Raw genomic sequence first — 17220 nt, 5'->3', positions numbered from 1 at the left:
CTCTCTGGGACTCAATTATATTTGGACCTATCAGAACCCTAGGTGGTGGCAGCACTGTCAGTGTTAGTCCATCAATCTTGCTCATCCACCAGGGGTAAGTTCTTTAACCTCAATATACTTGTACATTCACAAAATGACCTTCAAATATGTTGGGTACAAAAATTCAAATTACCGCAAGATCCTATCTGCAATAGCTGCCCTATAGACATTTGACAACTTCTGCATTCTGTAAAGTACACATAATGACACCTAAAATGGGAGTTGCCCATTCAGGTAACCCTGAAAAAGCATGTGAACGCAGGCCAAAAAGCCCAAAACGGCCTAAAAATAAATAGAAACATGTGAATTTTGACACCCAAAAAACCTGAATTCAGGTTAAAACCTGAAAAGTGACATCTCTGCCTATTTAAAATTCACACTCCCTGTGTGGGAGATTAAGTTCATGTCTTCCATAGGGGGTGTATAGATTTCAACAGACAGTATAGATATTTGAGAGAGTACACCACTAATGCATTACCCTATAACAGTCATGCAATTGCATGCCTACAAATTTTCATTTTCTTTAATGACCAAGATCTACATAGTCATAAAAGATGAAACATCTATAATGTATAATAAATAAAGGCTAACATTTTCAGATACAAGCTGTCAAATGTGATTCATGTGCTGTTACTATATTATTAAGCAAATTTATTTCTCTAGGAGCCTCAAAATTGCACAAGGCAGGGACTGTCTTTTGGAATTTGCAGGAGAGCATTAAATAGCTCTTCTGGAGCCTTCAAGGAGAGCTGTTTAGAGCATTTACAATATAATGTTAGGAGAGAATGGTCAACTAAGGAGAGCTAAAAATCACTCTCCTATATCAGATTTAAGGAGAGCAGTAGAGAGTGATTGCTCTTACTCTCCTCAAAAGGTAGTCCTTGACAAAAAAGATGATTTCAACTCAAATAGTCCTGGAATAGGCCTTTATTTATGATTTAATAACAAATTACCCAAACCTTCATTTTCAAAGAAAATTTTTCTCAATTTGACCAGGCAACTGCTGCCAGATTCAACAGGCTCAATTGCATTCACGTCGTCTGCTAGGTTATTTTTTATTTAGTGGACTCTTAACAATTTCTGCATTACATATAGTACACAACACCTGGCGGCTATTACCACAGTTCCTGCACCTTGATGGACTTTTCAAGGACTTTCAAGGTCCAAAAGCATGATTTTCAAGGACTTACCACAACACAAAAATCATGATGTGGCTCTCCATGCGGCTCATATTAACGAAATTGCAGCTCCTCTCTATTCCCCCAAATTTTGTCAAAATTATACTTTAGACCTAAAATTCCAATTTTCAAGGACTTTCAAGGACCTTGTGCAAATTTCCAGGACTTTCATCAAGGCCTTGAAAAGGTGTTTTTAAATTCAAGGACTTTCAAGGACCGTGGGAACCCTGTATTGCAGATAGGACCTTCTTGATGTAATACTAATACCTTCTAATTCTGCACTCAATTCCCGGAAGAGTTTCTCCATGTTTTGTGCTTTCTCCCTGCTATATTGGAATCCAGCCTGTACCGTCTGCATGGCCTTTAGTTTTTTGATTTCTTGACGTAAATTGTTGTTTTCCATTGCGTACTTGGTAATGACAGGGTTATGTGCCACCTGATCCTGTAATACTTTTATCTCCTCTTTCAGAGTAGCCTGATAAAATAAACGCAAAAATAAGATATAGCCAAAAATAGTATTCAACTTCCTTTGTATTTTGCTGTTCTGAGCAACAACTAAAATGACCATATCAAAATCGCAGGGATCTTGTCACTTTGTAAAAAAAAAGCTTTATACTTGTCTGTTGCACATTGTTTTAGAGGTTAATGACTGCGCGTCAGTTGTTTTGAGGGTATTGTGAAATATCTAAACATTGTGCTCCAAAGCACAATGTTTAGATATTTCACAATACCCAAAAAATAACTGATGCAAAGTCATTAACCTAATTCATAACCGCCACTTTTCACTTTTTAAATTCAAATTGTCTTCTTTTAAATTTGAAAACAAAATATAATTTTAACTGTATCTTTTGTTTTCCCTGTCGAATAGCCCATTAGGGAAATACCCCTAGTAACCAATCACACTCGCGCCCAATCAGGCGATGTCCAAATAGGGGGCCAGCGCCCGCGTAAATTGTTCGAATGCATAACACGTCACGTAACGGGGTCATTGTTAAGCGTACTTTTAGCTACGTCACAAGATGCAGTCATTATACTTTTTCAATGACCTGCATTTGCGTCCGCGGATTATCTGCCATTGGATTGAACACATCACGCTTATTAATGAGGTTATGAATTGGTCTTGAGGTCTTCCGAGACTTGCAAACTTGCATGTAACTGAAAGTGTTGGGTAAACCTGGTTAGAAGTGCCAATGATATAAATGGTAGATAAAATCACAGGATCTTACTATTGTCTTATCCTTGGCATCTTCTACTGGTTGTTCGCCCTTCTTAGCACTCTCAAAGCGTGATATGGTATTGTCTCTGAATCTAACAACCATCTTCATGGATTGTACCATCTTATCCCTCTTCTGTGCCAGATCTTGCAGCTCTGCACACTTTTCCTTCATAAGCTGAAACAAAGGAAATATCAAAAGATGTTAGGAAATGCAAAAAAGGACATAGGTCAAATATTAATTTCTCTTCTAGCAGTCTGCCACACAGTGTCATCATCCCTGTATCTTTGTGTCAAAAACTGCTGTGATAGTAGACCGAATCCACTAGTTCTTTAACAGCCACGCATGGCGATTTTGTTCGAAATAGGCCAAGGGACCCAGGCTATTGCCCAGGCCCGTGTACGACTAAAAGGTACGCTTCAATGCCACTACGAATTAAGCGTTTCCACATATCTCTGAAATTGCTAATTTTTACGATCTGTACATGCTCATTATTGTGTTTAACATTTGAACTCAAGAAAATTTGATTGTTTGTCAGTTTTTGCTTTCAATACCCTGATTGGAAGTTCAATCCCCTGACAAGAAATTACCATTTTTCAACATACATATTCACCTGCAAGGCAAACAATGGATTTTAACATAGACCAAAAATAAAAGGATATTTTCTATGATTTGAGATTATAATCACACATTGACATATCAATGGAAAATGCACACCATCAACATACATTTTTCATTAGGCCTATAGCTAGGAATTGATACCAGAAATACGCTGTAACATGTTATGAATAAAATTATCGTCAAGTGGCGATCTTTTCAAATCATAAGCTCTTGTATGTATTGTATGAATTAAACTGTGTGTGGTATGTGGCTAACAATTCTATAAACACAATGGAGAGTGCAAGCTTCAATTATCCTGGTCAATAGGATTATGACTCTTGATTAGATGGAAGTTGGGAAGATATCTCTAGAGGTTAATTTTATTAATTCAGTTTATTTGTAATCCAGTGCTTGATGGTGCGTTTACATTTTCACACGATTCCGTCTGTACAGATGTAATTATTGACCTGATGGTGACGATGTGTGCCATCCAGGCATGTTATCCCATTTGCATCAAATTTCTGGCGTGCGCTTAGCAACCAGCTTTGTAATGCGGACACACAGCAAGAATGAAAATTTAAGCTATTCCAGTTAAAATCCATACACCTCTATAGAAAACATGACCATAACTATGGGGGAAAATGGCGTTACCTGAATGGGTTAACTCCCATTTGAAATCTACATCCCTTGTGCGGGAGATTAAGGACATATGTTATTTAGTTGTTGTATGGAGTTCAAGTGTGTGATGTGCCCTGAGTAAATTAATTTAATCATTTAACTTTGTTTACAAGCTGAAAGTATTTCATGAGATGGAAACCCCTTGTACGTGCAAGATAATGGTGCGCAAAGTCATTTTTGGAATTCCCCAAAATTATTGTAAACAAAGTCAGAGCTATGTTTGGAACTTGGAAATCCCCAGTTCATTATTGCACCATCAGGAAAACCCCCCAGGAAGTGATGTAATGTGTAAGGTGAATGTGTATAATTAATCTTGGGAAATCCCAAGATTACAGCAATGTTGTGAAAATGTGATTGAAGTAATGGTTTATTAATAGATGATGGGTTTTTTGCATGAGTACTGATATAAAAAGCTGGAGGTTTTTGTTGGGACTTTACAGAATGCCATGGGAGAGTGAGAAACTCCACATGTGTGTGATGGTCTTCGTGCTTCAAAAAAGAAGTACATTTTAACCAGTTTATATAGCCCATAATTGAGCTAATTTTAATACAGCAACGAAGAAGACAGCGAGCACACACAAAAGTGCTCTTCCTCATCAAAGGATTAAAAGTTCTTCTGTCAAATTGCTGGAGTTTGCTGGGTTTGTGAAGGCCACGCATCTGTCAAAAAACAGCGGAGCTGTGTTAAAGAAACCTGTTCCCTGGAAAAAGAGTGATTGGTGAAAGAAACACCATTTTTGGAGAAAGCAGCGCAAGGAGATATATTTGTGGAGAAAGCATCGCAAGGAGATATATTTGTGGAGATAGCAGCTTAAAGGAGATTGGAGGAAGCATCATCATTTTCGTATGAGGATTTTATACGCAAGGATTTATAAATGCAAGTGTACTATGGACTTCGCTGATTTTCGCAGGACAAGTGAATAAGGATATATATTACATCAGTCGTCCAGAACACTGCAAGAACTCTAGGATCACCAACAAGAAGACAGCTGGTTAAGTACTGATATAGTAAAACTGTCATTGTGTGATTTTATTGTATATGCGATATTGTTATTATATGTACCAATCATACTCTGTTTTCAATTAAAGACTTAGATTTTGTTAGCTTAAACAAACAGTGTATTTGTGTTGTGCATTCGTGTGAGTTCAGGAAAAAGGTGATTTTGGCCTCGAGTCAAGTACGACTCGTAACAAGTGGAATAGCCCAATGCTGACACTGCTTTTCATGACTTTCCACTATGTGTGTGTAATCAACCAGACTAAGATAATTAAAATCTTCAGAGATTATCGTTCAGTTATAAGGCAGCTGTGAAGTCTCAGAAATGCATTTAGTACAAGCACTGTAACAAAAGTATACATTTTTAACAAAAGTAAACATTTTTTAACACAAAAAAATCCAACTTAATTGGAATCAAAATATACAGATTAGTAATAAAAACAACAATTTTGGAAAATATCACAAAATAATTCATTTTTGCCCCCCTTTTTCTGACAACAAATAAAGTCAATCAAAATATGGCTTTTAGGGTTTTCTTATCTGGCCCATACACGTTCAATCTTATTGATCAATATCAAAGACCCTACATACAAGAGTGGATACAAAATCTACCATTGAACATGCACAATGGTAGATTTCGTATACACTCCTGCATCTAGGGTCCCCAATATTGATCATTATTATGTCTTCAGAATCTGGGCTCCTATACTTTGTACATAACCTGGCTGTCTGATCAATTTGTGTATCGGTCACCTGGAGCTACAGGGTTTTTTCATATCTGTAGCCTCTTCATAGAGTGCATAGTTCATATACTTTATGTAAAAAGTCTCTTTTGGTGTGATTTTTTTTGTAAATGTGACAAGCCATGACCAAAAATCACATTTTTGACCAAAAATCACATTTTTGACCAAAAATCACATTTTTTACCAAAAATGTTATTTTTGACCAAAAAACACATTTTTGACCAAAAATCACATTTTGTCCAAAAATCACATTTTTCACCAAATATCACATTTTGACCAAAAATCATATTTTTGACTAAAAATCATGTCAAGAATCATTTTTGACCAAGAGTCGCATTTTGGCCAAAAATCACATTTTTGAACAAAAATCATGTTTTTTTACTAAAAATCATGTTTTTGACCAAAAAAAGATTCTGAAGACATAATAATGATAAAATTGACGGATAATTTAGATGATACCTGAATTTATCAGTCTCGCTAGAGTTTTCAAATATCACGCTCGACTTCGTCTCGCATGATATTTGAAAACTCTAGCTCGACCGATAAATTCAGGTATCACACTCAATCCGTCCAATTTTATATCAATATTTTGATCGTGTATGGGCCACACAAAACACAAATCATTGTTTGATTTTGGGCTTAGCCGATAAATGCCAGGAGGGCATACCATTTTGGTCTCCATTGCATGACAGGCAAAAAAACAATATGGCGAATTTGCCATAGCATTACACATGGGGAAATTCTGAGTTGGTACTCTTTGGGTTTAATCTCTATGGTAGATTTACCATAGTGTTACACACATGGGCATTCTGAGTCAGTTCTCTTCGTGTTTAATCTCTATGGTTGTGGCTCACCTTGACCTCGTTATCACTCTTCTCCCTCAGACACATTGCATCTAAGAAACGATGCTTCCACAGGATTCCGTCCTCACTTGCTTTCTGTGGTACACAGCTTGTGGAAGTAGATGCTGCTCCTGATAATGAAGAAAGAGGAATAAGAGAAGAGAATTAGGAGGGCCTGTAGTGTTGTACATGTAAAATTTACTCTGGTGAATCCAGTTTGCTCAATCGGCGCACGGCACTAGACTGTGGTGCTTGAGGGAAATATTATGCACATTGCCTGGGATCGCAGGTACAGGTGTCACAAAAATCTCTTTACCATTTTAGAGCATCATATCTTTCACAAGATACATAATCAAGATACATATTTGGAAGGAAAATACCAAACATGATACAAATTTCATCTTCATAGAAAAGTATTAGCACCGTCCATTTCCAAATCACTTAGATATTGGGTATTTCATTAAAGTTTGGTGTCCTTTTGAAACAAAGGAAACAACATTTCCTGATATTCATGTCTACGATATAAGCATGTAAGGTTTACCAATTTTTGTTTTTAATTCTGCTAATTAATACCTTTGAAAAGAAGGGTATCACTAAATTACCATCATGTCAGATTATTGTGTACACTCCTAAGTTTAGGCTCAGCATTTAGGCTCAGAAAAGGTGATCTAAATCTACAAAAGTAAATTATGCCATTCAATTCAGTATTTGAAGTGTATTTTTCTTTTAATGACCCATATTTGATGCATTGAAATGGTGCCTTGCCAGTTTACGCAGCATTGCATTCCAAACAGCAAAATTAAGAACAGAAAACTTGCAATTGTTTGCATGGTTTTCTTGATTATGCGATGAAATGTTCCTTTAAATTTTGTATCAAAACTTGACAAGAAAACTGACCCCAGTTAAAACTAATTTGACAAGTTTCCTCTTTGCAATGACGTATTCATATGTGGAAAAGATACAGCATTTTAGAATGGTAGAGATTTTGGGGGCAACAAGGGACTGTCTTTTGGAATTTGCAGGAAAGCATTAAATAGCTCTTCTAGAGCCTTCAAGGAGAGCTGTTTAGAACATTTACAATAGAATGTAACGAGAGAATGGTCAACTATGGAGAGCTAAAAATCACTCTCCTATATCAGATTTAAGGAGAGCAGTAGAGAGTTATCGCTCTCGCTCTCCTCAAAAGGCAGTCCCTGGGCAACCTGTATATTGGCTGATTGGTATGCCCCTTCAAGCACCAGAATCCCTTTTTATGATGCATATGGTGTAGATATGAGTAGAGTGGATCTTGTATGTTACCTTGGATTTCACTAGGCATACTGCCTGATTGGTAGGCCACTAGTTGATCTTTGAGCCTTTTAATTTCGGCTTGCAGATGAGCAACATTACCCTGTGTGTCTTCATTAACAACAGCCTGTAGGAAAAACAAGGTATAGGTATTATTATTTTGCTATTTGAATGCAATGCAACTGCAGCTGATCTACATTTAATATTTCTGCAAGTTGTTTCCCTTTAATTTTAAGAATTTTGTTTCAAGGGTCAAAATTTACGCTAATTTGTATGAATTTGTTTTGTTCAGGAGAATGGGTTAGTCTAGTGCTCTTCTCACTCGCTTCTCACTACTGCAGCCTGGGTTCAATTCCCGGCATTGCCACATGTGAGTTTGATTGCCGATCCATGCTTGTCCTTGCAGGTTTTTCTCCATGTGCTCCGGTTTTCCTCCTGCTTCTAAAATCGGACCTCTTGCCATATTCCTGTCCCGTCATATATTTGCTTGGCATACCTTACACTTCTGGGCACTATTAGGCTTTGCCTGACTTCACCCAAATGTTATAAATAGATATATAAATGTAGCAAATTTTTGAGCTAAAGTACTTTTCCTACATTTATGTTATACGCAAAATGTAAACTCCTGCAATATTGAATTTGGTGTAATATTAATGCTCCTAAATGGGTTATTTATGCTACTTCAGCTACTCGGTGAATCTATACAAATTTTTACCTCCTATATTCATTATAAATTACCTTGTTCTTAATCATCTTTGCTCTTCTGGCGAAATTCAATGTAGAGAGAGTTTCTCCGAAGCATCTGCAATAGAAGCAATACACAAACAATTTGTCGCAAACTCTTACGTACAATGGGTGAGTCCAGGGGTTACAGCTTATTAGCTTGAAGTGTCGTTAGTAAAAAAACCAATAAGGGTCACTATAAACCCAGGTACTTACCCTAAACATGGTCTTAACCCTAACTCTAACACTAAAATGCCTTATAACTTTAACCCTTTCCAGACTTGTGAAACTTTAACCCTTTTCAGACTAATGGGTGTAAAAAAGTTGTTCCTATTCCAGGGAGTAGCCAGTCCTTCACACAAGATCAATTAAATCTCTTCAAGAAGCAATTTGAAACACTAAAACTCTCATCACAAAATAAATTTTTTCACAAAACCTTGATGAATATTTGATGGTGCTCACCAAACACAGTCACACCGTCAAATGATTTGCACTTTATTTGGTATCAATTCATAATTCCATTCCCCGCAAAATAAATAAAATACTAGAAACTTAAAAATTTGCAACTGATTTTGCTTTGATGCATCACCATCAATAACATGCGCTTTAAAACTGTCAGTACATAGAGAAAGTAATTCTTGTCTTGTCCTATCTGGTCCAATTTTACTTGTTAAAAACTTGGGCTATTACCCAAGAGTTGCCTTTAAGAATGTGTGATTTGACAGTAATGATACTCACTTGGAACCTGGATGTACGTTTGCAATGATAAAGGTCTTCGAGTTGCCACCAAGGGCATCCTGGAACAAGAATGAACATTAAAATTGGTGGATGTTACAATTCTAAGTGTAGATAGGTGTGCGCTTCGGCTGCAAGCAGCCTACTTGATGCGATCTAATTCTGATGATTTCCTAAATTACAGCACTTTGAATCCTCTTTAAAAATGCGCTATACATGTATGAATCCAAAATTTATTTATTCTAAAATAAATGTCAATTCCGAAGCAATCACAGTAAAGAAATTACTATAGGTAATTTGGCCATATAGGTGAAAAACAAACCGATGAGACTCATGTGCTGCCCTGATACCAGGCACTATCTGCAATAGCTGCCCTATAGACCTTTGACAATTTCTGCATTGTATGCTTTGTCATTGGACCTCATCATGGGCCTCTATAAGGGAGCCAATAAAGCCTCTTCCTATCCATGAGGGGCTTCACAGGGGTGTAGATTTCAAAATGTATCACCCACTCAGGTAACTCCATTTGAGAAATTCACGCTCCCTGTGTATTAGATTAAGGTCATGTCTTCCACAGGGTGTATGGATTTCAACTGGAATAACCTATTCTCTATTCATTGGCGGCACATTTGAGGTAAAACCCCAAGGAGGATTTAAACAATCCCCCCCCCCCCCCAAAAAAAAAAACAAATCTGATGCCTTGCACTAAACCCTCAATACATTGGGTTGATATGCATGCAAGCCACATTGGGAGGGAGGGCAGTTTACCATTACACCAATCTATAATTTGCCAACTTATATGTATGTTTTTACTTACCCTTAACAAGAAGCTAAGCTTGGAATCTCTGTACGGCACATATCTAGACTTGCCATGTTCAATATCCACCAATGCTGTGATGACATTACCGAGAGCAGACAAACTCCTGTTGATACTACCAGCTTCCTTCAGCCTGGCACCTGATGCCTTGGTATCTTTCTGTCTTTCACTACCGGCTAAATCAACCAAGTGCAGTTGGGAAACTCGTATGTTGGATACCCCAGCTTTCTTTTCCTAGGATATACAAAAAAGTTCACAACAGACATGTTTCATTGACTTAAAATGCTTCAAAACACGTAAAAATCAACATCTGTCAGACACTTTTATCCACCAGACAAATGTAAATTTTAAGGTAGTCTATATCCTAAACCAATAGGGTTATGGTTACCCCCCTTAGTGTTTTCTTTCATATTTTGAATGAACTCTTTCATACAATATTAAACTACACCTAGTGTAGCTTCGACTTTTGAGTTTGGTAGCGATGTCACTGCATATTTAAGGTTGCATACGTAGCCTTGAAATGGAAGCGCTGTGATATACAAATCCTCTGTTGGACACTTAAAAATAATACAAAATTTGTTGACATTTTATAGTCGCTACCTACCTTGGACTCTATTGATACAGTGAAGACAGCATGGCTTCTAGAGCTCTCACGGTTCATTGATGTAGCTGCCACACGACGGTTTACCCATCCAGCTGATAACACCTATGAAGAGATCAAACAAGACCACACAACATAGTTAACTGTCATACAGTCAAAATCTTCCAAGGATGCATTGGATTTGAAATTGAGTGCTCTCATCAATGCTCACAAGACCTGAAATTTAATTGTAATGTTACACTGGACCACATTTTGCACTAATGACTCTCAAATCAGCAACATACAATGCCATGGATTGATGTTGAGGTTGGCATTGAGTCCATCTCACTGACTTTGGTGACAAAATTTCATGGGCCCTGCTGGACCGGCTAACCGCAGGGCTCTCCTTATTTCAAGCACTACGTATACACACTTCGACCCAAATTTATTTTACTTTGACTACTTTGCTTGGAATTCCTTTTGTTAAAGAGTTTTTGTATTTCATCATCCCATCAACCAAAATTGTAACACAATTGCCAGGAATATTTTCTCTTGAAATACAAACTTTTGCTCTGAAGTGCATGTACTTCTTGAATCTGTAATAATAATAAAGAGTCTCGCAAACAATCTAACAAACAACCTGGTCTATAGAGTTCTTATTGTGCAAGCATGTGATGATGTGATAAGAGCAGGGGCCCTGAATGAATCTCAACTCTGGTCCACTGCTCCTTTTATAGAGCCTTTATTATTGGTCAAAGTGTGGATGGAGCCTGTGTTGGGTATAAGTAATCCTGCTATATGGTGGGATGACTCAGCCCCAAAATGGTGGGATCCCGCTAAATGGTGGGATCCACTAAATGACGGCTTGCTAAATGGTGCGATCCCACTAAATAGGGGCCTGCTAAATGGTGGCCTGCAAAAGGGTGGGATCCTGCCCTCCCACCAAATAGTTGGGTTTGTATATGATACAATTTTGATAAATAAACAAATTGTGGGATGGTTTGGACAAAACAACAAGATCCAGGATCTCATCAATATCTACACCACTCTTCATAGAGATTGCAGCAGTTCCAAGTTTCTAAGAATTCTACAACTTACCTCATATGCCTCTACTGCGTTATTCACTACAGTTTCTATGAGCCCATCAACAAAGACTCCTTTCTTGATGTTCTCCCTCAATTGTAATCCTGTTGTAGATGCCTGATCCAACAGATCATATACCTGCAGGAGAAATTTTTTAATATAATCTTTTATTTACACGGATTTGGGATATTAAAAATGTGGGTTTCCACAGAGATTTCACACCCCTGTATCTTGGTAGTTATGTGCTCAGTTCTACAGCCAATCAGTCATAATGTATGTAATGATTTACATTCCACTGAAGGGAGAGTTTCATATGTATTGTCTTTATGCAAGTAACAACAATCAACCTGTTTATACACCTATTCATTGTAGATTTCCAAGAATGACACTTACAGAGAAACTCATATCTTTGAACTTTTATACTACATGTACACTGTGGTTCGTCTCGGTAGTTCGGTAGTGATGTAGGTTCGCATTTCGCTGTGAGCAATATTGAACTGCACAGGTCAAATTAATTGTACACAGTGTAGACGCACACGTACGAGGAACGTTTATCCGCACGCTTGCAACACAACCACAAAAAAGCATTGACATCACTATCAAACTTGATGTGAACTACAGTATAGTCAAATATATCATCTCCCTCTCCCATAATTCCACATTCCCTCCCCATAATGTATCCAAGTTTCCTGATGTAATAACAAACAAACCAATAACACACCTGCTCATGATAGATTTCCAGAAAGGAAACCCTGCACAGAAACTCAAACCGATCTCCTTGCATCTCCCTCTCTCTGTTGACCAAATTGAACAGGTATTCAAAACTCCTGGGGATGACTCCACGAAGCTCATGCTCAAAATTATTGCCTTCCTCTGATGGGCCTGAAAACAAAATTTACAATACTCACTATAAAATAACAGTATAAAACATAGAGCCCAAGATGAAATTTTTAACACTTCCTTTCGCAAATCCAACTTTGTGTCCATGACGCAAGGCCTTCGCTAGAAATTGTGGTTTGCCCATCATTTGAATAAAATTACCTGTCATAAAAAAACATTTACCAGAATTCTACAGCCCACTGGGATTCAAAGAGTTCAAATATGCATTGCTCTGGCCTTGTTTTGCAAATCTGGTCCTCTAAAAAGGCCAATAGCCTTTCGCAAAATCTGTCAGAGGCATTAATTTTGCCGGTCCCAGGAGCAAACTCCCCGTCTAAAATGACGGGCAGACAGGTGGCTAGCTAAGACACAACGCAATATTAAATGTGACCCGGTCACAAGCCCATGGCAGCCATCTTGGATGTGCAGGGAAAATTAATTTCAAAACTGCTCACAATTTCTGGGTTTTTTTTTATTGTGGTGTGGGGTTTTTGGTCCGTAAGTATAAATTTGTCAGTTACTTACCCAACATGGTGAACGTTTTTCCGGAGCCGGTTTGGCCACTGAAAATTGGAAGAAAAATATTGATTTTGAACATTTAACTAGAATGATAGTATTAGTGCAGCAGATCACTTTCTAAACAAAGCAGGCCCTGCAACGCCTATACCTGCGCAGCACGCAACTGAGGGAACAGTGTACAATAAGTACCCTGTGTATAGTCCGATGTATACTCCACTTCGCAACCGCGATTTCGCAGGCCGCAAAGAAATTTGAGCTTCGCGGAGAGTTGGATTTGGTTCAACTTTGGGGGGGTAGGCCAGCAAAGTTTCTATAAGAAAGCACAGGGCGATATTTTGATGAAGTACACATGAATGCCTTGGCGCAAAGCTGCAAATTAATATTTTCAATTTTTCATATATATTTCCCCCCCCCCCATTTTCTTGAAATCACAGCTTCTCGCAAATTGGAGTATACATCAAACTTATTACATAGTACTACTCACTGACATATTGGATTTGAAGCAGAAAAATTGTGCTACCACAGGGATGGACTTAGGGTTGATTACATACTTACTAGGCAAATATGGTACTGTTGTACCCAGCAACACAACTTTCGATTGTGGGCTTACCCACAGCTGCAAAAACCGCTTCCTACAGGAACAAACAAATCATGAAAAAAAAATAAACAAATAAATTATTCACGTGGCAATGACTAATTCAGCCTTTTAATTGTCAAAACTTTCATCATAAAGTAGTGTACCATACATGTAGCTACTTTTAAAAGTTCTAATAAGGGGTAGGTTACTGGGTTTATGCCTGGGATGGGCTTGCATGCGATTTTACAAAAACTTATTCATAACCATACCAAATCTGAGGACGTTATTGGTTGGACATGTCAGAATGTATCATAACAAAGGAGGCGTAAATTATACAACTCATGATGCAAGAAAGCGAGAAGGTCCCATCTGTTATCGCTGAGCAATGTGTCGTATCTTCAGTAGTGTACAAACAATACAGGATATGGTAGCTGGGACTGCCTTTTGAGTAAAGCAAGAGCAATCACTCTCTACTGCTCTCCTTAAATCTGATATAGGAGAGTGATTTTTAGCTCTCCTTAGTTGACCATTCTCTCCTTACATTCTTTTGTAAGTGCTCTAAACTGCTCTCTTCAAAGATTCCAGAAGAGCTATTTAATGCTCTCCTGCAAATTCCAAAAGACAGTCCCTGGGGTAGAGCTCTATTGCAGATAGGGCCTTCATGTGCAGACCTTCATTTTTGAGGAGCTCAATTGCACCAGAGCTCCTACAGCTCTCCTAAACAACATTTCAGGAGTATGATTTACTGAGCTCCTCACTACTTGAATCCCTATGTTTTAATACAGATATTAAAAGATTGAGCTCCTTGTTGAGCACTTAGTAAACTCAGGAAAGTGATTAACACAGAGCTCCTGCAATTTTCAAAAATGAAGGCCTGGATGTGCAAACTCCTTGTCTAAAAAAATTTTGAGAGAATCTAATCTATCTTACTTGTGTTGTCTGCGTGTCCGCGACATGGTCAAATGTGTATACTTTTTTTGTCGACTTGAGTAAAACTGCGTTTGGTGGTTTAACATCGAGGATCTGACCATTGTGATCCAAATCACCCTCTGCTGGCGGACGTATCCGGAGATAGACCTTGATGGCATCACCACTGTCGCCAACGCTGTGTTGTTCTAGAATATGAGAGAAAGGCCGACAGGTCATGTTTTTTGAGGTGGGACTAGGGGTGTGATTTTCGGGTAATTTTTTTGTAGTATCCCTGAATCTAGACCTAAATGCTAGGATCATTCATGGTTGACCTAAAAAAAAAAGAGAAAAAAATTGCATGATGTTTTGTGTTTTTAATTTTCATATTAAAAACACAAATAATCATGTAATTTTTAAAAAAAATTTTTTTTAGGTCAACCATGAATGATCCTTTTTTTTTTTTGGAATTTTGGGCACCCGGGCAGGGTATTTCCTGCCCGGGTAATGTAGGCCTAATCTTGGGTGCGTACCCACGAGCCCACCCGAAAATCCCTGGCTTACTCAATTATGTCACATCTTACTCCCGGGATTTTACTATCCTTATTTTTATAGCTCAATATGTTTTCCACCAAATATGTGGATGAAATTAATTACATTTTTTTTTAATTACAGCATATTTTTTACCACGAAACCTGATATTTTCATATTTTGCTAAATCAGTTTCAAATGTCTGAAAAGTTGCCTAAAGGTGATCGCAGAACTGCCATATTTGGTAAAAAGTAACTTTGACTCATTATTTTCCTATCACAATTAATTTGGTAACTATATGAGCAATATGAACAAATTGTAATCTTTCCTCAGAGTAGGCCAGTGCACATAAATGTTGAAGAAAAAAAAGTGCATCCGGCCAGAATTCAGGGGTGTCTATTCTTCCAGAAAATTGAAATTATTCCCTCACCCTACCGCGCTGTGTCATATACGTCCCCAGATTCTTCCCCAACTGAGATCCCCAAAAATGGACCAAAAAGGGAAAATTTAAGGCTGGTTGGTAATGTATCTACATGTACTTTTCCTTATTTTCTTGTTCTCTCCCTTCCCTGCCTGAATATAGGTGTGTTGTCAGACCCAGAAACTTCTTTATACAATTGTTAGGCTAAGTTGTGAGTTGTTCTATTCTGTCTTCCCTAAAAACAGCAAATTCTTTCCTAGATAACAGTCTGGACACTGAACCATTGCATCTAACATGTCTAAGGACTAATGCTCCAAAGGGAAGACAGGCTGGCAAACACCTCTAGGCTCTTTATTATTTTCAGAACTAGCTGTGATTTATTATTTACAGGGGTGTGAGAGTTCAGCTTTTTTGTTTTGATTTTCATCTTTTTTTGTACCAGTACACTTGCTCTGTACAAAAGTACAGGATCTTCCCAAATGTGTTTTTAGCTTTTTCAGCTCTTTGATGTGGTGACTCACATGCCCCTGATTTATATAAAAGCCGTAGAATTAAAATTCTTCTGTAGTAGAGTTTGGAGCTTTCCACTGAATTATTGCATCTAGGCCTAGAGAAGGATAATCAAGGATTCAGTGGCGTAGATTTCTTTTTTGGGAGGATGGAGTTGGAAAAAAATCTTGAAGTATAGTCAATCCAGCACCTTTTGGCGACAGAATAAGTTTATTTGCGCTTCCATCAGCGGTGTTAAAAGCCAAGGGACCACTACATGTATGCTAATGCTATGTACCCATTATAATTCTTCCCATCTATTTCAATAGCCATAAAACATAATAATACATGTTCCAGTTTAATACATTTTCCCCCAAATTAGTTCATTTTCTTTTTAATCTTCCTTGAAACCTGTTGACTTTCTTCTGTTTTTTTCCCTCTATTTTTTTTCTTTTTCAAAATGCAAAATTTTTCCCCAAAGGGGTAAAATTATTCCCTCCCCTTTGGGGGTGATTAACAGAAGAATAAACGCCCCTGGGCCAGATTTGATCTAGCGACCTAGCACGGACGCTTGATGTACGCTTGTTTTGACGACGATTTATGCTTACGTACGCGTATCAAGCATTTCCAAGCGCGTTTGTCAGGTTTTTACTGTGTGATCATACTGTGTGATGCAATTCTGCATTTATTCAAGATGGTGAATTTCTCGAAAAACGTGATGTACGGTATTTTTATTTACAAATTTACTTCATTTCACAAATTCTTTACCACTTTCCACTGATCTGGTCATCTTTTTATGTGACGGAAGTGATGCTGATTTTATGAAGGTAGATGAATGATTGTTTCTTGCTTTTGACCTTTTCCGATAATTTTTTTATTGTTTTTTGAGACAAAAACTTCCGAGCAGAAGGCGTTTTCATTTCTTTTCAAAATGGTTGTTTTAACAGGTTTTTTCCCCATAATTTCCCTCATTAATCGAAGCCCTACCCTCTGTCAAATGCAACCAGGCATGATGGCAGTGATCTGTATTGTATACATTGTATGATACACATGTACAGTGTATTTGTATGACAGTGTATGCACTGACAATGACTGATGCAATGACAGTGTCAGTGATGTGAATGGCACGACCGACCTGTATACATATGAATGATAATATTTATGTAATGATTGATTTTCTTTAATCTTTTCAATTTCTGAATCTAGCTGACTTAACTCACCTGTAGAAGGCATAATTCCGGATTAATCTTTATTTCTACATATGTTGATTTTCCTTCTAAACTAAATTATAACCATAATAGGGAGGTTGTAGCTTTCCCAAATCGTTGTTTTGCTTTTGAAATTGGCGGATGAAGAGTGTCCATTAAGCGCGGGATTTTGTG

The 17220-nt window shown here is 37.7% G+C and overlaps 1 protein-coding gene across 1 annotated transcript in view; it reads right to left on the bottom strand.

The window, feature by feature from the left end:
* Window positions 1–17213, bottom strand: part of LOC140172494 (kinesin-like protein KIF15) — a 43762-nt gene extending 26549 nt beyond the window's left edge. The window contains exons 1-14 of the mRNA XM_072195640.1: window positions 17059–17213; window positions 14422–14606; window positions 13470–13546; window positions 12921–12958; window positions 12238–12398; window positions 11532–11654; window positions 10458–10559; window positions 9854–10087; window positions 9040–9098; window positions 8317–8380; window positions 7591–7705; window positions 6304–6422; window positions 2444–2608; window positions 1485–1692 (exon numbers count right to left, since the gene is read on the bottom strand). Of these exons, the coding sequence (XP_072051741.1) occupies window positions 1485–1692; window positions 2444–2608; window positions 6304–6422; window positions 7591–7705; window positions 8317–8380; window positions 9040–9098; window positions 9854–10087; window positions 10458–10559; window positions 11532–11654; window positions 12238–12398; window positions 12921–12958; window positions 13470–13546; window positions 14422–14606; window positions 17059–17071 (1663 nt within the window). The 5' untranslated portion in view covers window positions 17072–17213. The remainder of the gene's footprint in view (window positions 1–1484; window positions 1693–2443; window positions 2609–6303; window positions 6423–7590; window positions 7706–8316; window positions 8381–9039; window positions 9099–9853; window positions 10088–10457; window positions 10560–11531; window positions 11655–12237; window positions 12399–12920; window positions 12959–13469; window positions 13547–14421; window positions 14607–17058) is intronic.
* Window positions 17214–17220: the final 7 nt, after the last annotated feature.

The sequence above is a fragment of the Amphiura filiformis genome, chromosome 16, assembly GCF_039555335.1.
Source record: "Amphiura filiformis chromosome 16, Afil_fr2py, whole genome shotgun sequence".
In the NCBI taxonomy this organism is placed as follows: Eukaryota; Metazoa; Echinodermata; class Ophiuroidea; order Amphilepidida; family Amphiuridae; genus Amphiura; species Amphiura filiformis.
Note: the sequence above shows the minus strand (reverse complement) of the source record. Positions and strands in the feature narration are given on the sequence as shown.